Source organism: Trachemys scripta, chromosome 24, assembly GCF_013100865.1.
Source record: "Trachemys scripta elegans isolate TJP31775 chromosome 24, CAS_Tse_1.0, whole genome shotgun sequence".
In the NCBI taxonomy this organism is placed as follows: domain Eukaryota; kingdom Metazoa; phylum Chordata; order Testudines; family Emydidae; genus Trachemys; species Trachemys scripta.
The window spans coordinates 10951118-10974894 of NC_048321.1; the positions used below are offsets into that span (position 1 = coordinate 10951118).

Genomic DNA, 23777 nt, shown 5'->3' on the forward strand with positions numbered 1-23777 from the left:
GAGTGACCATGGCCAAGTCTCTGGACCTCAGTTCCCCATCTGTACAACGGGGACAACAGCCTGCCTTCCCGGCGAGCGGTGAGGCTGAAGCCAGAGGGGTGTGAATACTTTGGTGACAAGGGCCATTTCAGTATCTAGGCAGAGGGGCAAGGAGATTCTAGGTTTGATTGTCAGAGCGGCTGAGGACAGGTGGTCAACCCCTCTGAAAATATCAGGCTCTTCGGTGACTTGTCCAGGCTCTCCCAGGGGAACCATGGGAGAGTCAGGAACCAAACCCTGGATCCCAGCCCAGTGTTTTATCCCCATAACTGTGCGTTTTACTGGGGCTGCTAGTTCCCCTGCGTATTCCAAGTGCCTTTTTCTTCTGCAGCCTCTGAAGGTTGGAGCAGACACGTCCCTTTCAGCCGGGGCACGTCGCATCAAGGTGAGAACAAACGCGCTGGAATTGCAGCAAAAGGAAGAGCGCCGAGAAGAGCAATTCCCCTTGTCGGCTCTTCTGAAGGCTGCAGCCTTGTCGCGTCTGCGGGGAAGGAGGACGGGAGGGGAGCCCAAGGAGCGAGATTTCTGTACAGCCGAGAGGAGCCGCTGTGCGTTTCAGCCGGTAGAATAAATTACAATCCGTCTCGGGCGCCGGGCATAAATTAGCCGGCTGGGGAGATTGATTTCCCGGGGAAACGATGCTGCTTCGCTATGGAGAGAAGCCTCCAGAGCGTGAATTTCGGAGATTATCTAGACTCCGGGCAGGCGCAACTTTAATGCTTCCTAGGTCACCTCCTAGTGCCGCTAGAAGGGAGGTGGTTGCTCCTGAAGGGGAGTTTGAGTCGGGAACAGAGCTACAGAGAGAAGAAACCAGCATCGATCTTGTCTAGCCGTCCATTCATCCTTTCTAGCTCCATCCCCATCCACACCCGCCATCTATTTATCCATCTCTCTATCGCTCATCCCTTGCTCCAGCGAAAGCCATTAAGATTGACGAAGCACCTTTTTGTTTTTCAGATGGGTCCCGGGAGCCGCAGGCAAAGTGCCTGGCTCATGCATAATAAACCAGGCGTGGAAACACACAAAGTAATAGGCTACATTTTGTCGAGAAACCAAATCATTAAGCCAGCCCATTTGCAGGGTTGCCTGGAAAACAACAAAACAACAAAACCCAAAGCCTCGGCTCCGTGTAATTCACAACGGCGCTCTCGCCCATGCCGGCATCCGCTCCCGCTAAAAGCTTCTGCGAAATAGGTCAGCGGAGCCCGGGCGGGCCCTGGCCCGGGGAGGGGGGGGGACACGGTTGGGTTTTGCCAGCCATGGACCAGCTGCTAGAGGGACAGGGATTATGTTAACACCGGGAGGGGCCAGTTGAGATCAGGGCCCCAGCGTGCCGGGAGCTGCACACACACAGAGGATCAGAGGGGTAGCCGTGTTAGTCTGAATCTGTAAAAAGCAACAGAGGGTCCTGTGGCACCTTTGAGCCTAACAGAAGTATTGGGAGCATAAGCTTTCGTGGGTAAGAACCTCAGTTCTTCAGATGCAAGTCACAGAGGAAGAGTTCCTGCCCTAAGGAGCTTACACAGTAACGGAGGCTTCATTCCCCTTTGACGGAAGGGGGGTGGCAGCAGAGAGAGCCCCGATTGTCCGGAAAAGGGAGAACGTGGAGGGGGAGATCAGACATTAAGGGGGGGTGTCGTGCAGGAGAGGATCTGGGGCAGAATATCCAAACCCCACCCAGCCTCCCACATTCTTGGACTCGGGATCCGGGCCAGACCCGTCAGCTCGGGGGGCCGCCTCTCAACAGCCATGAGCCGGAGCGGATTCTAGGCTGTGCTGAGTGCAAAATGCCCCCTAGGAGAAATCCGACCCGCTACAGTGGAAAGGTCCTGGGAGAGAGCTGCTACGGGGGGGCTGCTGGAGAGAAGCAGCGAGAACATTGCTAATTAAGCAGGGACCTGGGGAAGGTGCAGGGGGCGGCCCACCGTGGCTGCGGGAGAAGCTACAGGCAACGCTAATGAGGGAGCGAGGGGAATCGGGCTGGGTGAAAGGGCCCCCCGATGCGTTGTGCAAAGCCTTCGGCTCTAGAAGCAATTCCGCCGCTCGCTTCGCCAGCCTCCCCCGCCCCCCTTTTATTACTAAGGGCGAGGAACTGACCCAAGCCAAACCCGCTTGTGAACGGCCCCAAATGCTGCGGTGCAAGAAGAGGGTAAATCCAGCGCCTCCTGCAGCCCCTGAGCAATGGGAGGGAATGAACGCCTGCACCATGAGCTGTAGTGGGTTCCCCCCAAACACCCCCAGCTCTGCCAAGACCCCCCCCCTCCCCCCTGCGGCCCCCCTGCTAAGTCCAGGCTTGGGCACCTTCTACACCACCCCCAGCTCTGCCAATGCCCCCCAATACCCACTGCGGCCCCCCTGCTAAGTCCAGCCTTGGGCACCTTCCACCCCCACCCCTCCCAGGTCTGCCAATGCCGCTCAAGCGTCTAAGGCCAGATCCCGTCTCCCTGGCCTTCAGAGGGGCAACCCCCACATCTACGGGTGTGAATTGGAAGCCTGCTGCCTTTCACACACAGGAGACGCTGGTAGAGCCAGTCAAGTTCAAGGCCTTGGGGGCCTTCTCTTCAAGGCACTGGAAGGCCTGGGGCTAGGCTAAGGGAAGGCAGTGTGGCCTAGTGGGCAGAGCACTGGCCTGAGACACAGGAAACCTGGCTTTGCCACTGCGTGACTAAACAGCCCAGAGGCCTCCCAGGGGGCCCTCATGGCTTGGGGAGGCGCTGCAGCATCCTGCCTCAGTTTCTCCTTCTCTCAGGACTCTTCAAAGACCACTCTCAAGTGATAGAAGAGAAGAGTCTCTGCCTTGGGGGGTGGGGAGGGCCTAGTTAATTACATTTTTACACCATTTCCATCAGCCCTCACCCTTCCCACGGTCAAGAGAGGCTTCCCTCTGGGGGCCAGGCTTAGCTTCCGGCCGGCTGGCCCCTTTCGGCCCCTGTCCCAGTTGCCCCTGGAGAGGAAGCAAAGTCTTTCAAACGCAAACTACAGATCCCCCACCCCTCAGCCCCAGGGTCTGTGTTCCTGCTCCCAGGCAGCAAATCCCCATTGACTCATGCACTAGCTCCAGCAGCGGGTAAGCGACCGCCCCACCCAGCCAGACCAGGGATTGCGGTGTGCGGATGGGAGTTGGGTTAGGAGCAAGCCCTGAGTGCTAACTGTGCTGGGCAGATGTTCTCTCACCCACCTGCAGCTTCCGAGCCTGGCCCTCCGGGTCCTACCTGGCAGGAGTGGTGCTGGCTGGCAGGCAAGCTCTGGGCTTATCATGCTCCCTTATATCCCTTGGCCTTAGTCACATGACCTTCCTGTCACATGGCCTATCTCAGTCTCCCACCTGGAGAGGTAAGCAGCATGGCACAGGTGGGGCTGTGGCCTATCGCCAGCGACCTTGAGTAAATCGCTTCTGCCCAGCCCCTCAAGGGTCTTTAGGCTCCTAACTTCCCCCTCCCCCTGCCTCAGTTTCCCCTCTCTGTCCAATGGGGAGAACGCTACCCAGCTACTTTGTGAAGCGCGTCGATAGGGTGACCAGACAGCAAGTGTGAAAAATCGGGACGGGGGTGGGGGATAACAGGAGCCTATACAAGAAAAAAGATCCAAAAATTGGGACTGTCTCTATAAAATCGGGAAATCTGGTCACCCTACGCGTCGAGCGCTGGCGATGAACAGCACTAGAGACGAGCCCTTCCTTCTTCAGGGCCCTATTCCCTACTCCAATTGTCCTCTGCTCCCAACAGGATTATTCAGGTCCCAAACGCGTAACGCCCCCCATCCATACACACACTCCTGCCCCCTCCCCCCGGGCAGCGCTTTTGCGCCACAAAGGCAATACACAACCTCTTTTTTTGGTAACATTTATATTTTTATATATATAAAAAATTAAATATATATAATATATCGTGTTTAAGACTAAAAATATAGTACATAATATTTAAAAAAAAAAGGAAAATGAAAAAAATAATCCAAGGTGGGGCCGGGCAAGGGGTGCAGGGGACTCACAGATACACGTCTCTAGAAATCTAAAAGGGCCTGTGCTAAGAAAAATACCCCCCATTTCTCCCCCCCATTCCCATGGGGGATCCAATGAGCCTGGGCGTTTAGCAGTGAGCCAGAAGGTGTGTGCGTGGGGGGAGGGCGGGGGGCTGCATAACCTCGAAGACGATCCCCCTACAGTGAGTTTCACGGAAAGCCACTCGGCTCCTGGTTTTGCACGGTTCCGTGTCATGGCAGTGAGGGTTTCTATTGCTAAAGAGGATCCCGGCACCGTCGGGGCGAAGGCCAGTTCCACCGCTTCCCCCCCCGCTCTAGACTGGGGCGGGAGAGAACGGGGGTCCCCAGGGGGTCCCCACAGGCACCGCTGGGGAAGAAAAAAAGCCGCACGGCCTGACAGTGGTGACACCTGAATTAAAGCTGCAGGCCGCGGGCGCGGTTTCTGGGCTCGGGTTCAGGGCCTTGCAGCATCAGGCCTGTTTTAAAGGTACATTCGGGGGGGAGTGGGGTCAAGGTTAACTCCTTCAAAGTGGGTGATGCTGGGTCTACTCCCTGCTCCCCCACCCTTGCACTCAGCCATGGGGCGGGAGTGGGGGTGTCTGGCAAGGGTGAAGGCTTCTGAATTAGCACCAGAGGGAGTGACTCGAACCAAGGGGTGGGTTGTTCCTGACTGCAGGGGGTTGAGGGTGGGGAGATCCGTCCTGTCTCTCTCCACAGCCACCCAGCCCCAGCGCCCAGAAGCAAAGGAAAGACCGCCCAGGTGCTGGGGTGAGCTGACGAGACCCCTCTAGAGCTCTGGGACAAGGCAGGCAGAGAGCTCTGCCCGACCCATCTCCGAGGTCCCGAATGGAGAGGAACCCACCCGCACCTTGTGCTGGTTTCCGGCACTGTGCCAACCCGGCGCCGTAACGGCCGAACCGCTCCCATCGTCCAGCTGCCCAAGGGGCGCTCTGTTGGGGGAGGCAAAACAACCGCAGGCAACTCGGCACCCAACTCCCAGGGAAATTCCACGGGAACTGGGTTCCCAACTCCCTTTGGGCTGCTCCACACACAGTACTTGCACTGGTTTGACTTAAAATGGTTTAAAGTTACTCATGCAAACCCCTGCTTGAGCCTGCAAATTCAAGGACGTGGGTGTAATCCCGCACCCTCGGGTGGGCTGTCGACAGCAGGAATTGCACGTGGGACCCTCTGAATCTTGATGCCTGAGCCTCGGCTAGTCCTGAGCTCATCTGGTAGCCAAGCCGCCACTAGGAGGAGACAGAACACCCCACGGGTTGGGTTACACCAGTTTAACCAACACAAACCAGGTAGAACCCAGGAGTCCGGAGTCCTGACTCCCAGTCCCCATATCTAACCAGTAGACTTCCCTCCACTCCCAGAGCTAGGAATAGGACCTGACTCCCAGTCCTCTGATCTAACCACTAGACGTCCCTCCTCTCCCAGAGCTGGGAATAGAACCCAGGTGTCCTGGCTCTCACTCCTGGGATGCACTGGGAGCCAGTCCCAGTGAGCTGGAGTTGGCCACAAGCAGGTTGATACTGCAGAGCACAAATGCTCAAGAGAGGGAAGCGCAGGGCAGCCGTCCAGGGGCCATTCAAACCCCGAAGCCAGACTGAGGTCAAGCGAAAAAACAAATCTATCCAGATTTGAACTCTAGGACCAGCTACATTCTTCGGCTTTTCTCCAGTTCCCCGTCACAGACACAACCCTCTCCCTCGAGGAATTATTGCTTCGCTCTCATTTTCCATGGCCCTCTACACACGCCCAGCCAAGCCCCCATGATCTCTGCAGGGTGCATGGCGCACCCCCTAGAGTTAAGGTTGCCCAACACGTTCCATTCTAAGGCCCTGTTTTCAGTTGCGTAGAACATTGCAGACGTTAACCCTTCGGGCTGAAATTTCCCGTGCCAGCTGTCTGCCTCAAAGCGGAAGTTTTTTTGGGGGGGCGTTGATCTATAATTATATACCGCTCAGCATTAAGAACATGTGCTTCTGGCTTTCAAGAATTTGCTTGGCAGGATATTTATATAAAATATATATTTAGATACATTCATATAAAAAACAACCCTTCTCACATGACCGACTCATGCCAGCAAATTAGCCAGCACTGGTTTGTTACTTATGATGACTATCAGTCATTATTATTTCTATTGCAGCAGCCCCTGGCTCCAGTCATGGACTACGACGCCAGATTTGGCTCAGACTTTCTATTAAGATCCCGCTGCCAGAGCTGCCAATCCCAACCGTTCACAAATTGCAAATCAGACCGCCCACCACTCATGAGCTGGGGCAAAAACTGGGTCCTTTTGATTCTCCTGCAGGCTTCTGAACCTTTCAGGGTCGTGTTTGCAGGTGCTGGGAGGAGTGTGATGTCTAGTGGTTAGAGCCTGGGTTCTTTTCTTTAAAAACACAAGAGCTAGACATGGATTACTAAGGGGGGGGAAAGCTGAAGTTCAAAATAACATGACTCCTGAAAGTGGTGCGTTAAGAGCTGGTCCCCGGATCAGGTTGTTCTCCTGAGACCAGGCAGACCCAGGGTCAACTCTGTTCTGCCATCTGACCCTGGGCGCATGACTGAGCTACATATTGGGCAGTGTTGCACCCAGTTTTGCAACGCCTAACTCATTTGGGAGCTAAAACTCAGTTTCCAAAAGGATTTAGGCACTTTGGAGCAAAAATCCCATCAGTTGCCCATGAGGGTTAGGCTCTGGAGTGCCTAAACCCCTTTGAAAAATGAGCTGGGTTCCTAAATCAGTTAGGCGTTGCGATGCGGAGTGCAACTACGTCAAAACACCTGTAAAAATCTGGGTCTCTGGGCTCCAGTTCCCCATCTGTACCATGGGGCTAAGCCCCTAAGAACGGCCATCCTAGGTCAGACCAATGGTGCATCTAGGCCAGTATCCTGCCTTCCGACAGTGCCAGGTGCCCCAGAGACCAGCCCTGCCCAGCCTCACAGAGGGTTGTGAGGAAAAGCCCAGTGAAGATTGTGAAGTTCTCAGGCGCCAGGTTAATGGCCGCTGCATAAGTCCCATAAATAGGGCAGGAAAAGCCCGTATCAGGAGACACGATCAAATTCCAGCTGCTTCCAAACCCACGCAGCTCACGGCTGTACAATATCTGAATGACTCCGTAATGTAAGGGGGGGGGGCATTATCTGTAGTTAAAATCAAGGCCCCGATTTGTGCAAACGAAACCGACGCTGCAAGGTCACAAGAAAACCTCCAGGACTGCTGCAGCCCAGGGCTGGAACGGCCCGGGATGCTTACGGTCCTGCCACGCCGGTAGGTACTAGGGGGGAACAGGCAAGACAGGGCTGGTGGCTTTGCACTCTGCCCAGCCACGCGGGAGATCAGAGTTCGACGCCTGGGCCGGGCGGGACCGTGGAGAAGTTGGGCCTGGGTTCGAGTCCTGCTCCCTAACGGAGCAATGGCGGAAAGGGCAGTGAAGGTGGGGGCCGGGGTCCTGCTCAGCGCTGCTTAGGACTCGCACGGCTCACGCTGCAGGGCGGGACCCAGTGTCGCTCAGCAGCGCCCCCTCTGCCTGGCTGGGGAATGGCACTGCCAGGCTTCAAAAACAGAGCCCCCCCCAATCCCTTCCAGGAGTGGGGTGCAGCTTCGCTGGGAAGCTTGAAGGATACCCCTCACCCCCACCAAAATAACAACCCCGGGAAATCCATCATTTCTCAATGGAAAGCCCCTATCATCAGTGGAGACTGCGTCCGCCACTGGGGATCAAACTCACGACCTTCAGCCCTAAAAACACAGCTCTCGATGCCTCAAGCTAAAGGGGCAGCTCCTCCCCTGGCCTCGCAGACAGGCTGTTGTAGTGGCTGGTGCCAGGCACTAGAGGGAGACATGAGCCTCCAGCTTCACCAGCCCCTAAAACATTTTGCCCCACCAACGCTCCCGCCCCCTTCGCTCGGTTCCACCGCGCAAGCGAACGCCGATGGGGCAAATAAAGCTGAAGTTCAAGGCACAGGAAATGGTGGAAGAGGCAGGATTCCAATTGGTCCTTTCGGAGGAAAAAAACCAACCAACCAACCCCCTCCTTCCCCCCTTATAAAATATATATATAAAAAAACCCAACATAAACCCAAAGAAACATATTCAAAGTGCTTGGGATAGGGGGACAGAGTCAGCTTAGCCCTGGACGGACAGGGTACTGGGGGAGAGATCGGGGCCCCCTGCTTTCTTTTGAAGAGGAATGCCATGCGGGGGAGGGATCCAATTTGGGGTGCGAGCGGCAAGGGATCCGGCCGCCCCGAGAGATACAGGACTGGCCGGGGTCTGGCTTGTGCTGTCATGAATGGAAGCACTCGGGTGTGGGGCTGACCTTTCTCCTTAGGGCCAGCAGCGCCATCTAGGTCAGGGATTCGCAAGGTAGGGGATGCGAGCATTTCACCCTTCCCATATTGCTAAGTGGGGCAGGAGGGATCCCAATATGGGAAAGGGGTGCTGGTATAGGATAGGGAGTACCTGTATTGTGTGTGTGGGGTCCCAGCATGGAAGAGGGAGGATTTGTATAGTGTGTCCCGGTATTGGACATGGGACCCTGGTCTAGAATAGGGGGTCCTGGTATTGGATGGGTCCCGGGTATGGAATAGATCAAAAGCTGCTGCTCCAAGTTATTTCACCACATTAGGGCCCGATCCTGCCAGGCGCTGAGCGATGGACGCTGAGATGGGATCAGAGCCCTTTGCCCATTCGGAGGCTGGCTGCAGGGTTAGACGGCCTGCCGGCCGACAGGCCCCCTGCCCGGGCGTGTTCACATCTAGAGCGCAGTGTCCCCTGTGCCCGCTGCGGCATGTCCCATCATGCCCTGGGAGCCGGTGACGGCACAACTCTGCCTCCTAGCGGCCGAACTGTGTGGGAGCCTGTTGCAGACCCCAGGGTTCCCACGGCCCCCGGGGGACTTCACAGCCTAGCCTTCCTTCAGCCACCCCCCATCGCCGCTTGGTCCTCCGCTGTCCCGCAACCCACCCCCACTTGTTGTCACAACCTTTCACCCCCGGCGGAGTTCAGCTCGGCCCGTCTCCCCTCAAAGATCCGACGCGTGGCAAAGAAATCGGGGCTCCCCCGCGTGGCCGGGGGCAAGTTTCCGGAGTCTTGCTTGTTGCAGGGTCGGGTGGGATCCAGGCCATAGGAGGGAATCTCCCCCCCCCGCAGCTACCAGCACGCTTGATCCAGCCTCCAGCCTGCTGGGAGGAGGGCTGTGCCGCACGTGAGCAGGGCCGGGATGGGGGTGAGGCTCCCCGACCCCCCAAAATTGGTTTTCCTTCCAGTCGGGGAGGGCGCCGGCCCCTCGAGACATGGGCTGAAAAGAACGAACGAAGACAACATGATGGGTGGCTGGATGGAAGCTCAGATATAGGGGAAGAGGGGCCCCGGAGTCAGCCGGACGCCAGGGTCCCCTGAATCCAGGCGGTGAGGGGTGCAGTCGCCGGGCAGGCTGAGAGTCCTGCCGCTGGAGGGGTGGGCGTGGGGGGTTCAGGAAAAGCCCCTGAATATCAGAGGACAGTCACAAAGTACCTGTGACCCCCCCCTTATGTCTCCGGTGAGGATCGTCGCCCCACAGCCCCCAGGTCCTTCAGACATGAGTCTGCATCCGCTGCTGGAACCGCTGCCCGTAGTCCGAGTGCTGAGAGGTGTAGGAGAAGCGGGTGGCGCTGGCGTACTTGCCCATGGGGTCATAGGCGTCGTAGGGGGCGCGGTCCAGGCTGGGCGGGGGGTGCTGGGTGTAGCCCAGGCGGTAGGTGGCGTAACCGGCGCTGGGCGGGAAGGCGGCGTGGCCGCCGTAGTTCTCGTAGGAGAGCTGGCTGGCCGTCTCACCCGCGGCGGGGCCCGGCGGGGGCCCCGGGGCCGGCTCGGTGTTGTACTCCGACGCGGGGCCCCGGGTATAGGTGTTCAGCTGGGCGTAGCCGCTGGAGTGGGAGAGGCGGGAGGAGGGGCGCATGTCGTAGCGGGCGGGGCCCGGGGTGCGGTAGTCGGCGTAGAGCACGGTGCGGGAGGGAGGGCGGTCCTCGTGGGCACGAACGTTGTAGTAACCGTTGGTTGGGTCCTGGAAGGGGAAAGGAGAGGGGCAGGTTCAGGCAGCGCTAGGGCGCTCACATGGGGCAGGGCAAAGCTCTGGATGCCTGTGGAATATTCCAGGGGCAGAGCTGGGCAAAGAACCCAGGAGTCCTGGCTCCCAGTCCCCTACTCTCACCACTAGACCCCACACCCACTCCCACCCAGAGTTGGGCAAAGAACCCAGGAGTCCTGGTTCCGACCCCCAGCAAAGTCACACGTGTAATCCCTTCTGCACACAGAGTCGCTGACGTGCACACACCATCACACAAGCACACTCGCTGGTGCGCTCAGGCACCTTGGCATCATCACTCCCCCGCACACTGCCTTCCCCTGCCCACGCGCACACGCTCCGTTGCACACTCAGCGGACAGGCGTCCCTGGGGGGGCAGTGCCAGACCTTGAGTTCGTACTCCTCCCGCGTGTCGATGGTGTCGCACCGCATATCCTGCTTCAGGTCCACGTCGTCCTTGAACGACTGTCGAGGGAGATGAAAAAGGGGCCCGTCAGCTTCCCCGCCACGGCTTTGCCTTAGCCCACCGGCCGCTTGGCTCTCCAGCCCCCAAGTCATCCCAGGCCGTGGCTCCTCCCCACACGCGGGGGGCACTGATGTAACCAGCCGAGAATGGGACCCAGGAGTCCGGGCTCCCTATTCTAATTACTAGCCCACACTCCCCTCGCAGATCCGTAGAGAACCCAGGAGTCCAAGTGCTGTACCCTGGATTGGCAGCACCAGGCATCGAACCTGGGCCCTTTGAAAGTTAAAGTCTGACTTGCTACTGCTTGAGCTAAAGGACAGACCCAGCAATAACTTCATCAACCCCTCTGGACCACAGAGGTAAAGCATCACTGAGTTACACTGCCCACCCCGGCCCTCGGGGGGCGCTCCCCGCAGCTACAGCCCAGGGTGGCTCCACGGGGCATGGCTGGAGCTGTGGCACCAGGCTTAGGGCGCTGGGCTGTCTGATGGGTGCCAGGCTGGTCTCCCTCTTGTGAAGTGTGCAGCCAGGAGGCCCCAGAACCCAGGAGTCCTGCCTCCCTGTTCTAATCACCAGACCACACTCCCAGTCCCAGGGAGGGAACCCAGGAGTCCTGGCTCCCAGCCGCCTTCCCCACCACTCTAACCACTAACACACGCTCTCGGACCCACGGGTGTGCACAGAACCCAGGAGTCCTGCCCTGTCTCGCTCTGTTGTGCTGCTGGGCTCGTTCCGGGGACCTAGGGGGGACCTCACCGAGTAGATGGCCTTCATGACACGGGTTGCCGTGGAGACGCTGGCCGTGTCCTCCTCGCGGTCCGTGTGCAGCGTCAGGGGCTCCCGGTTCACCGTCTCCACCTTGATGTCCAGCTTGCGCAGGGTCACGTCCTTGCGGCCTGTGAGACACACGGACGGACGGATGGATGGACAGGGGGCTTTGCCGGCTGCACTCCGGCCTCTCCTAGCTGGAGACCCCAACCCAGAGTCCTGGCTGTCAGGGGCTCTGGACTCACCCTTCCTCCTGGTCTGGAGAAACTGGCCTCCTCCCTGGGAAGCCCCCCCAGCCGCCAGTCCCCCCTGCTGGGACGGGGCCTTGGCCAGGGACCTCATGGACCCAGAGGAAGCGCCCACCTGTAGCAGGACTTCCCCCCTTCAAGCTGCTCCTGGCACCGTGGGCACCTGCCTATGCCCAGCACCCGGCGCCAAGGAGCCGTGGCCGTTCCCGTCGCCTGCTGGTGCGGCCGTTCCAAGGGGCGCCCCCGGTGGACGAAGCTGCTCGTGGGCCTCGTGCTCCATCCCGGGCCTGGGATGAAGGGGGCATCGGCCCGCAGACTGGCAGTGTGTGTGGGGGGGACGCATCCAGCCGCGGCCCCTGTGGACCACATGGCTGCTTGGTCCCATCCCTGCCTGTCCCTTGAGTGGCTGGAAGGTGCCGGCCGGGGCAGTCTGGAGCCGTTCCCCTCCCTCCTAGCCCCCCGGGGCTGAGTTGAAGGGGGTTCCCCCGCACTCACTTCCTTTGCGGCGCCGGTAGAGGAAGCAGACCAGGGCGACGAGGAAGAAGATGAGGAGGATGCTGGCCCCGATGGTGGCTCCGGCGATGATGCCCACGGGCAGGACTTCTGCAGGGGACATGGAGGCGCGTTAACTGGGGGAGCCGCGCTGCCCCCTTCCTGCCGGTCCCTCCCTAGCCCGTCCATCCTCGCTCTAGCCCCGAGATGGAGCAGGATCCCCTCCTAGGCTGGGAGGTCCCAGCAGCATGGGGTGGCACTGCCCAGGCTGTGATGTCTGTCCCTTCTGGGCCTTGGTTTCAAGGGACGGGAGGGTTTCCCGGAGCCCTTAGCACCGATCGCTGGGGGTGGCAAAGTGCCTGGCAATTGTGACAGGGTCACTGCACAGCCCGCCAGGCTGGTGTCATTAGCCCTGCTCCCCAGAGGGGGAAACTGAGGCACAGAGCGGGGGAGGGGGGGAGCTGCCCAAGGTCTCACACTGTCAGTGGCAGAGAACCAAGGAACCCACCCAGCCTCCTGCTCTAACCATCAGACAACACTGTCCCCCAGAGCTGGGAAGGGAACACAGGGCTCCCCATTCCCTATCTGCTGTAAACCCTGGTTCCCGCTCCCCTCCTAGAGCTGGGACTAGAACCTGGCTCCCGCTCTAACCACTAGGCACAATTCCCTCCCAGAGCTGGGGATAGAACCCAGGCGTCCTGCCCCTCCCCCGTGCTCTAACCACTAGACCCCTCCCTCTCCCCTTCCAGAACTGGGGCTAGAACCCAGGCGTCCTGCCCCTTGTGCACTAACCGCTAGATCCCACTCCCCTCCCAGAGCTGGGAGTTAATCCCAGGCACTGCCTCCCCCTAGCCCTGTCCCTGCTGTGCCCTCCCTGCCCCCCCCCCCCCCCCCCCGCCTCCCTACCTTTCTCCTCCAGCTGGATAATGGCCGTCCCCGGCCCGAAGCTGTTCCAGGCCGTGCAGTTGTAGCGGGTCTGGAAATCGGCCTCCATCACGTTGTTGATGGTCAGGGTGGAGAGGACCCCGCTGCCCGTGTTGGTTCTCTCCACCGTGTAGCGCTCCAGCGTGCCAGCTTCCAGGATGTTCTCCTTCCAGGCCCAGGCCTATCGCCGGGCGGGGCATGCGAAAGGGAGAAAGGCCTGGTCAGCACCTGGGGCCGAGAGCTCCTGCTCCATTACACCTCCTCTAAGCCTCGGAGAACCCCAGCATCCGGGTCAAATCCTGGCTGGGTCACTACAGCCCACCAGCCCCCTGCGGTTCCAGTAGGATATGATCGTCCCCTTCACTTCCTGTCCCAAACGGAATGGGTGTGTGGAAGGATCACGGCTGGATTCCTCCATTCAGCCACCATCTGCAACTTGAGGACACAGGAGCGGGCACAGGGCTGTGTCAACAGATAGATGGGTAGCTAGATGCGTGTGTCCAGGGATAGCTAGATGGGTGTGTATGGGGATAGATGAACAGACAGATAGATAGATAGATAGATCTGTATAGGGATAGACAGACAGAAGACAGACAGTTAGATAGGTGCGTATGGGGATAGACAGAAGACAGACAGGTAGATGGGTGCATATGGGGTTAGACAGACAGAAGACTGGCAGGTAGATGGGTGCGTATGGGGGAAGACAGGCAGGTAGATGGGTGTCTATGGGGACAGACAGTCAGAAGACAGGCGGGTAGATGGGCGCGTATGGGGACAGACAGACAGAAGACAGGCGGGTAGATGGGCGCGTATGGGGCTAGACAGACAGATGGGTGCGTATGCGGATAGACAGAAGACAGGTGAGTAGATGGGTGTGCATGAGGACGGACAGACAGAAGACAGGCGGGTAGATGGGTGCGTATGGGGCTAGACAGACAGAAGACAGGCAGGTAGATGGGAGCGTANCAGGCGGGTAGATGGGTGCGTACGGGGACAGACAGACAGAAGACAGGTGGGTAGATGGGTGCGTACAGGGACAGACAGACAGAAGACAGGCGGGTAGGTGGATGCGTATGGGAACAGACAGACAGAAGACAGGCAGATGAGACAGGAGCGGAGACAAAGGGCTGTGAAAGAACAGACGAGACAGGAAGCGCGAGATTGACAGAGCGATGCAGACAGAGCAAACAGCGCTATGTGAGCAGTGTTAATACTGCCGAGCTCCGAGACAAATTCAGCTCAGGAAATAGCCCAACGCAGGCCCCCCCGGGCGGTTACTGCAGCCCCACCGCTCGCCCCAGGGCCATGGTGTAATAAACATTTCACACCCCCACGATCCCACGGGCCACTGTAACTTCCCCAGCACAAGCAGGACCAGAGCATGCCCCAGGCGCGCCGTACAGCCACGGTCACCTTAGGAGGCTGCCTTGAAGCCTTCCCCGCCGCTGGGTTTATTTATCAATCGAGCTGCTTTAATGGCGCCGTAACGAGGCTGGGTTTTTTTAAAGAGACGCTGCCAGCCAGGGCCTCTCCCTTAGGCTACGTTGCAGTCACACGACAAGTCAAGTCACGGTGTCCCCACGAGGGGGAGCGCTCGTGCGAAACCGGAACAGGCCCTCGCGTCAGGCTGCTGACGGCTAGTGCTTTTGCTCCTCGGTGTCAACTGCAGTTTCTTTGTCTCCTGCATCACGTCATTCCTTCGCTCTCTCCATTCCAAAGTGCCAGCTCTGACCTGGCCCGAGTAGAGCCATCACATCCCCTTCCCTCCACCCAGGAACTGGCCAATGACCCATCCCAAGGCAAAGCCGAGGTCAACACGACGAGTGCCCGTCTCACCCAACGATTGCTCTCGCAATTAACAGTTTACAGCCAAGGGGGAGGGGGAAAGAGATGCAGCCGGCCTAAGACCGCAATGAAACAATAAACGCAGCTGTGAAGGGAAAAAGATGGTTTGCTGGGCACATACAGCGGGGGTGGGGGTCCGGGAACTGCACACCCTGACTCCAAATGTCCATCTCTGTCTGCTTCTTACTACCCCTCCGTTCTGGCCTAATTCCACCCTCCTTTTTCTCCCAGCCTCCCCTTCCTTCTCCAACGCAGCCAACGCCGCCATATCCAAGTGCAACTAGAACGGGTCTGAACATTTCCGACGGAACAGAAACGCAGTTTGGGCAAAACTGAAATATTTCACGGGAACCTGTCGATTTCAACCGAGTTGGCAAATCATTTCAACATTCTCATTTCCATGATGTCGAAAGGTTCCGTTTCGAAGGCATCACTTTGATTCATTTCAGTTCAACTTGTATTTTATAGTGAAATATTCATGTTAATAGTATATTATATTTGTGTACAGCAGAACCCTGGTTTTAGGAACATCGACCTTATGAATCATTGCTTACAAGAACCATCTTTCTGCTACTGAATGCAACTGCAATCCATCAGCTAACGTTCAAGCAACTGTAGAGGTTTGAAAAGTCTGAGAGATTTAGCAGCTACAAAGAGCTGCATTTTTCTCAAATAAAGGAAAATCCAGCATACTTAACCCATCTGTTACCACTCATTATGTACACAATCACTGAACAATTAATAAATTAACATATGCACCTTATCACCCTCAAATTTGAGATGTTCAATTTTATGAGGTTTTCAATGTTATCAATTCCTCAACCCCCCACTAGTTCACTAAACAGGAGCTCTACTGTATTGTATTTATTATTGTAGATACTATATATTGTATTTATTATTTTAATACAATATCCAAGTTGAAAAGAATTGACATTATTGGAACCAAACGGTTTTGCCGTATCAAAATGAAACATCTCAATGGTTTCAAAGAGAAATTTGGGGGAATTTTCGTTCTATGCCAAATTTCAAAATGTCAACTTTTTGTTACAATTCAGAACAAAGCTTAATTTGGGGAATTTCAGAATTTCCCACGGAACAAAAAAATCCGTTTTCCAACCAGCTCCCACGTTATTGATGCCAACACGACTCTCTATCTCCCTCTAGTGGCTGGAGGATATAGCGAGGTTTATGAGCCCACAGATGGGTCCCACCTCGTCCAGTATCTCAACCCGTGGTGACTCAGGCTTATGAATCCAGAGACTCTGGCTTCAGATCTACCCCCGGGGCTGTCACAGCATAAACTCCAAGGACAACATGATGAGTGCCTTAAATTTAGGCTAGTCCATACTGGAGAAATTGACCATGCTAAATTCGTAGCCCCTCAAGGACTGCAGCTCATCTCACATCCGCATGCACCAGGCATCTTGCATCTGTGCTAAGGACTATTCCAGGCTGACCGTGCTCAGAGCCAAGGTGGACATGGAAGAGCTGGAAAGGTTCCACTCGGCCCAGCCACCATTGTCCTTCCCAAACCTCCCAGCATGCCTTCTTCCGGCAGCAGAGCCAGGGGACAGCTCCCATTGCAGAGCAAACGTCCGGCAGTTCCTAACCCTGGCGAGTGTGGACTGGTGGAGGTGTTGGTGCATAAACTGGCTTTGCTCTAGCCGGTTCCGTTCTCTGGCACAGGCAACAGGCACAGGGGGTGTTGAGAAGCACAGGGGCCGTGGTGACGAGGGCCCGGCTAGGTAGGAAGCTGCTGCTGCCCTGGTGTGTTAGTTGGAGGGTCCCCAGGCCAGGCCGGGTTGCCCCCCTTCCTGCCCCCCATGGAGAGCCCTTCCCCCCCCAGGAGAGCACTCACAATGCGGTCAGGGGGTGGCGTGCTCCCGATGAAACACTCCACTTTCCCGCGGTCGCCGCGCACTGCGTACTGAACAGCCTCACTCGAGATGATTGGGGGACCTGTGGGGGGAGAGAAACAGCGGCTTAAACTGGGCACCGTAGCGGGCACCCCACGGCTGCGGAGTGTCCCACCAGGCTCGTTAGTTAACGAGAACGGGGAGCTGCAGCAGGCCGGGGTGAGCATCTCTGGAGGGAGTAGGAGACGGGATGTCAAGCTGCAGGGGTCTGAGAGACAAGGAGTCCTAAGCAAGGGGCAGTGTGCCAGGGGTACCAGTCGTGGGCACGAATACTGGGGCAGTGTGCCAGGGGTACCAGTTGTGGGCACGAATACTGGGGCAGTGTGCCAGGGGTACCAGTCGTGGGCACGAATACTGGGGCACTGTGCCAGGGGTACCAGTCATGGGCACGAATACTGGGGCACTGTGCCCAGGGTACAAAGTCGTGAGTCTGAATACTGGGGCATCGTGCCTGTGGTACCAAGCTGTGGGTATGAAAACTGGGGTACTGTGCCCAGGGTACCAAGCTGTGGGTATGAATACTGGGGTACTGCGCCCAGGGTACCAAGCCGTGGGTATGAATACTGGGGTACTGTGCCCGGGGTACCAAGCTGTGGATATGAATACTGGGGTACTGTGCCCAGGGTACCAAGCCGTGGGTATGAATACTGGGGTACTGTGCCCGGGGTACAAAGTCGTGAGTCTGAATACTGGGGCATCGTGCCTGTGGTACCAAGCCGTGGGTATAAATACCGGGTTCTGTGGGTATGAACACTGGGGTACAGCCTGCTCCCCAATGCCACGGGCAGAGGGCCTCACCATTGACAAAGAGGGCGACCTCCCGCTCGCCCACGCCGATCCTGGGCACGATGGCTTTGCAGATGTACTGCCCGGCGTCGGCCTGCGTCACCGATTTCAGGTAGAGTTGGTTGCTGTTGCTCAGGACCTGGGCACAAACGCAGGGCGGAGCGTGAGAGGGGGCGCGTACGGAGACTCACCATCGCTAGCACCCACTGCGGGGAACGGGCCAGGTGAGCCCCCGGGCCATGGGGCGCTGGGAGGGGAATTACCATGTTGGATTCCTTTTTGGTCCAGGTGAGGGTCAGCGGGGGGTTGCCGGCCCACACGCACGTCAGCGTCACATCCGAGCCGATGTCGGTGGTCGTGGGCTTGGGGTCCACCACGATCCGAGGGGCGACTGCAAGAGAGGAGACGTCAGCGGCCCTGCATGCGTGGGGGTGTTCCTGGCTCCCGTGGGTGTGTCCAGGTGTGCTCATGGCTTGTGTGTCCATAAGTCCCCATGTCTCTGTCTCCCCATGTGGTGTTCATCCCCGTGCTTGTGGTTCATCTGTGTGTCCGTCCCCGGGTGAGTGCGTGTGTGTGCTCATAGCTTATGTCTGTGACCACGTGTGTGTGTGTGTGTGTGCGTGCGCGCGCATGGCTCATGTGTGTGTGTTCTTGTGTGTGTGAGGGCACGTGCTTATGGCTTGTGTATGTGCGCGTGCCCCATGTGTGCATGCATGTGCTCAAGGCTCGTGAGTGAGCGTGTCCGTGTGTGTGCACGTGTCCGTGTGTGTGCACGTGTGTTCATGGCTTGTTTGTGCGTGTCCCCGTGTGTGTCCTCGTGTGCTCAAGGCTCATGTGTGAGCGTGTCCGTGTATGTGCACATGTGTTCATGGCTTGTTTGTGCGTGTCCCTGCGTGTGTCCCCGTGTGCTCAAGGCTTGTGTGTGAGTGTGTCCGTGTATGTGCACGTGTGTTCATGGCTTGTTTGTGTGTGTCCTCGTGTGCTCAAGGCTCGTGTGTGAGCGTGTCCGTGTGTGTGCACGTGTGTTCATGGTTTGTTTGTGTGTGTCCTCGTGTGCTGAAGGCTCGTGTGTGAGTGTGTCCATGTGTCCCCGTGCGCTCATGGCTCCCACTAGCCTGCAGCCCCTGACTGGTCAGGCACAACTTGAGGGGTTCAGGCAGTGGGATGGTCTGTGCCCTTGGGGCTAACAATCCCGTGCTCGAGTCCCGCCGCTGGCCGTGTTTTCTGTGTGCTTGGGGCCAGGCTTGGTGTTCAGGGGACACCCCACTAGGCTGGCTGGTAACCGGGGAGCCAGCGAACACCCCAGGCTCTGCCTGTGCCCAGCCGACTCTCTGCAGAGCCCCCCCTTCCAGCCACCACAGCCCTGTCTCGTCTCCGCCCAGGCCGAGCAGTGGGGCCCATCGCCCCCCCCCCCCCCCCGTGGCACTCACAGTGCACGTCCACCAGGGTGCTGACGTTGGTGCTTCCCACGTCATTGTGCACCTCGCAGGAGACGGGCTCCGTGAAGAAGGAATAATCCACCTGCGTCTCGTACTTGCTGTCCTTGGCTTCTTCGATGATCACGCCACCTTTGGCCCACCTGGGGGGGAGGGAGTGCAGACAATGAGAGGCTCCTCCCGCTGGGGGGGGGGGGGACAGACACAGAGAGAGGCTCCTCCCCCCAGGAGGGAGGTGGCTCAGCGGGTTGATGATGGGCTATGGAGCTGTGTAACCCATCAGTGAATGGTTTGAATCCCCGGGGGGGAGTGGAGGCACCAGGGGCTGAAGCCGAGCGCTGTGATGCTAGCGGGAACCCGGCTTCAGGAGCAGGTTGGCCCAGGGCCTCCCCTTTAATTATATCCCAGCTGGTTCCACCCGCGCCCCTCACCTGTAGCCTCTGATCTCCGGGTTGGCAGTGGCCACGCAGGTGAAGACGACCCGCTCGCCTTCCTGCACCGTCTGGGGCTGGATGGAGAGGGTGACCGTGGGGGGATCTGCCAGGGAGAGACGGAGACAGCCGTCAGTGGCCCGACGCCCGGGAAGGAAACTGACACGGGGACAGAAAAGGCCCCCGGGTGGAGCCTGGTGCCGGGAGCTGCTTGTTCTGCCAGCCCAGTGAGCAACGGGGTGGATTTTCCCGGGCTGGGGCGGGGGTCTTTAAATCAACGCTGGGCATCTCCGGCCACAGGCCAGGCCTCGCTCAGTCTGGGTCCGGGAAGCCCTGGATGAGCTCTGCAGGAGGTCCAGGCTGGCCGGTCCTGATGGTCCTTTCTGGCCGTGACCCCGCTGACCCCATGAGCCGGCGGGCAGGGTCGTAGTTCAGCGCCTCTCCCCGGAGGGCAGCAGGGCCGGGGGGAGCTGCAGGAGAAGCTCAATGGACAGTTTGTGGATCAGTCAGTGCCACACTCGGGTCCCGTGAGAGCTGTGATTCCCCACAGCAGCCACTGGGTGTCAGTGCCGGGCTGCACAGACCCCGCTGGGAAATCCTGAGTGGCGAACGCTGGCCAGAGCCAGCCCCGCACGGCAGGTCAGCGCCATCCCCGCTCCACGGGTGGCCGGCAGAGACTTGCCCAAGCCCATCAGTGGCAGACCTGGAGACCCCCATCTCCTGAGTCCCAGTCCTGTGCTCCATCCACTAGACCCCACTCCCTGGGGTGAGCTCTGCAGGGGCCGGGCTGCCCGGTTTCGGGGAGCTGGGGTATCGAACCCAGACGGCTGTTTGTGCCCTCTCGGGTAGGGTGGCCTCGCGCCCTGGTACCCCGTCTATCCCCCAACTGTCCATCCATCCCCAGACACCCCCCTCTATCCATCTATCCATCCCCAGCAGGGCTGGCTCCAGGCACCAGCTTGGCAAGCAGGTGCTTGGGGTGGCCACTCTGGAGAGGGGCGGCAGGTCCAGCTATTCAGCGGCAATTCGGCGGACGGTCCCTCACTCCCGCTCGGAGCGAAGGACCTCCCGCCGCATTGCCGCCGCAGATCACGATCGCGGCTTTTTTTTTTTTTTTTTTTTTTTTGGCTGCTTGGGGCGGCCAAAACCCTGTCGCCCGCCTTGATCCCCAGACACCCCCTCTCTGCACTCTATCCATCCCCAGACACCCCCTCTCTGTCCATCCATCCCCAGATACTCCATCTCTGCCCATCCATCCCCAGACTCCCCCTCTCTGTCCATCCATCCCCAGATACCCCATCTGTCCATCCATCCACCATCCCAGACACCCCCTCTCTGTCCCTCCATCCCCAGACACCCCCTCTCTGTCCATCCATCCCCAGATACCCCATCTGTCCATCCATCCCCCAACCCAGACAACCTCCTCTATCCATTCATCCCCAGACACCCCCTCTCTGTCCCTCCATCCCCAGATACTCCATCTCTGCCCATCCATCCCCAGACTCCCCCTCTCTGTCCATCCATCCCCAGATACCCCATCTGTCCATCCATCCATCCACCATCCCAGACACCCTCCTCTATCCATCCATCCCCAGACACCCCCTCTCTGTCCATCCATCCCCAGACACCCCATCTGTCCATCCATCCATCCACCATCCCAGACACCCCCCTCTATCCATCCATCCATAGACACCCCATATCTATCTATCCTCCTACACACCCCTCTATCTCTGAGCCAAGCACTGGATGTGATCAGTGCCCTGGGGTGGATTCCTTGCCCAGTGCAGACATGGCCTCCTGTGGGCTGCCCCTCACCTGGTCGTTTACCCCAGTGGGTGCAAATGGCAGTGTTTTGCACCCACTGCACGCTGGTGTAACTGACAAGGGCAGGGGAGGTGGGGAACCAGGCCCGGTTCCCACTGCTCCTGCACGTGCCGTCCAGCTGGGCCCTGGAGCCCAGCAGCGGGGCAGGGGCTGGACTCACGGTGCACGTTCAGCTTGACGGAGGTCTCCTTGCCGGCCGGGATGGCGTCGTTGGTGCTCCGGCAGACAAAGACCCGCCCGATGTCCGCGTCTGTGGGGTTGATGAGGAGCTGGCTGACCGTGGTTTCCCTCTTGCCGTCTGCTAAGACTTCCTGCCCGTGGGGAAGAGGGGAAGATCAAACCACAGGGCTGGAGAATGGGGGCCCTTGGTGCTATTCCTTCCTATTACCCAGGTGGAAAAGGGGGCAAGGGACATGCACAAGAGCACACGGCGTGTCAGTGGCAGAGCCAGGCATGGAGTCCACGAGCCCAGACTCCCTTCCCCTGGCTCTGACCACCAGCCTTCGGCTCCAGCCCAGGCCTGGAAGAAGAACCAGGAGCCCTAATTTCTATTTCGCTGCTCTAACCACTAGACCCCATTCCCAGCCAGAGCCGGGAAGAGAACCCAGGAATCCTGTTATAGTTCACTGCTCTAACCACTAGACAGCACTCAGTTCTACAGTTGGTGAAAGAACCCAAAATCCTATGCCAAGTCCCCCCCCAATTCTAACCACTAGACCCCACTCCTCTCCCAGATCTGAGAACAGAACCCAGGAATCCTGGCTCCTAGTCCCCCACCTGCTCTAACCACTAGACCTCACTCCCCTCCCAGAGCTGGGAAGAGAACTGAGGTGTCCTGCCTCCCAGTCCCCACCCGCTCTAACCACTAGACCCCACTCCTCTCTCAAGGCTGGGGAGAGGACCCCGGTGTCCTGCTGTAACCACTAGACTGTACTCCCTCACTGAAAAAAACCAACCCCAAACACTCCAATGATGCCACTGCTGGGGAGAATCTCGGTGGGCTGGACTTCCCCGGGGGTCGGAGCCAGGCTGGCGAGCACTAACGCTGCAGTGAATGGTTTCCAAATTCGCCTGGAACGGCACTCCCCGAATGGCCTGTGACATGCCCATAAAACGCCCCACAAATTCATCGGGATTCATGTTCTCGCGCCATAAACCGTGTGGGGATTAATGAGCGGGACATTTGGCTCTCAAGTGCTCTTGGAAAGTGCGCCCGGCTCTCTCAGGGGAAAGGAAAACGAATCAAATCAATTAAAGAGGCAGTGGGAGAGGGGAAGGGACGGCGTTTCCTTCCGGGAATTAACAAGGATCCGGTGACAGCCCTGGGGCGTGAGCCATCCGCACACACCCAGAGCAGGTGCAGTGGGAGGGATGAGATGCCCCAGTATTCCCAGTGGGACGTCCACCTCCGGGGTGGGAGGGGAGCCTGTTCCGTCCTCAGGCCACGTGCTAACGAGGGCCAACAGCTAATGAGGGCCAACGGGGACAGGTGGTCACTGTTCACTCCCCTGGGCTGGACTGAGACCTCTCCAACTTGTCCTTCCTGCAGGGGTTTCGAACGGAGCCAGCCACCCCGCTCCGCCTCCCCAGGGCAGGAGGGATCCACCTGCCTTCTCTCCCCACCCTCGGCATCTTCTAGCTCGTGGGGAACGGCAAAGGCCGGGCGGGCCGGGCTCTGTACCGTGCTGGTGCTGGCATCTTCCTGCTGCAGCCCGTCCCGGAACCAGACGATGGTGGCAGCAGGCTTGGCGCTGTGAGCCCGGCACGTCAGGTTGTACGGGGTGCCTGCCCGCAGCAGGATCTCGGGGGCCCCGTCGATCACCGGGTCTTCAGGGGGAACTGGCAGCAGAGGAGAGAGAGGCAGGTGAGTGCTGGGTTGGGTCGGATCCGGCACGCGGCTGGGGCTTCGGTGCACACCGGCTGTGGCTGACTCCTCACCCGCTGCTGCCCACAATATAGTCCTGGCCCTGCTACACACACCACGGCCCCCAGGGCAGTGGGCACACCGGGGGGAGAAATCATGGACCAGACGAAGTGGGGGAAGACACTCACCAAGCACCATAAGGAATGCGGGGAACACAGGGGTCACCGTGAAGGGGTAACACAGGGATCAGCGTGCGGGGAATACACGGGTCAGCGTGGGGGGAACACAGGGGTCAGCATGCGGGGAAACACAGGGGTCAGCGTGCGGGAAACACAGGTATCAGCGTGCGGGGAACACAGGGGTCAGCATGGGGGGGGAACACACAGGTCAGCATGGGGGGGGGGAACACAGGGGTCAGTATGGGAGGAACACGGGTCAGCGTAGGGGGAACACAGGGGTCAGCATGCGGGGGAACACAGGGGTCAGCATGGGGGGGAACACGGGGGGGAGCGTGGGAGGGGGCAGGGGGGGCAGGGGGGGAGGGAAGGGGGGGCGGGGGGGGGGGACACAGGGGTCAGCGTGCTGTTGCAGAGCATTGAGCTACTGGGTGCAATGAGCTAAGCCCTGGTGCACCCACCCCAGCATCTCCCCCTCCTGCTGCCCCGGACCAGACCATTGGT

The 23777-nt window shown here is 58.8% G+C and overlaps 1 protein-coding gene across 1 annotated transcript in view; it reads right to left on the reverse strand.

The window, feature by feature from the left end:
- Positions 1-3920: 3920 nt before the first annotated feature.
- KIRREL1 (kirre like nephrin family adhesion molecule 1) overlaps positions 3921-23777 on the reverse strand; it is a gene marked incomplete in the record, with an annotated part of 30666 nt that continues 10809 nt past the window's right edge. Inside the window, 12 exon segments of the mRNA XM_034756532.1 lie at positions 3921-10076; positions 10485-10562; positions 11320-11459; positions 12075-12182; positions 12978-13176; positions 16699-16799; positions 17555-17681; positions 17806-17933; positions 18973-19121; positions 19410-19515; positions 21394-21544; positions 22915-23072. Coding sequence (XP_034612423.1) covers positions 9606-10076; positions 10485-10562; positions 11320-11459; positions 12075-12182; positions 12978-13176; positions 16699-16799; positions 17555-17681; positions 17806-17933; positions 18973-19121; positions 19410-19515; positions 21394-21544; positions 22915-23072 — 1916 coding nt within the window.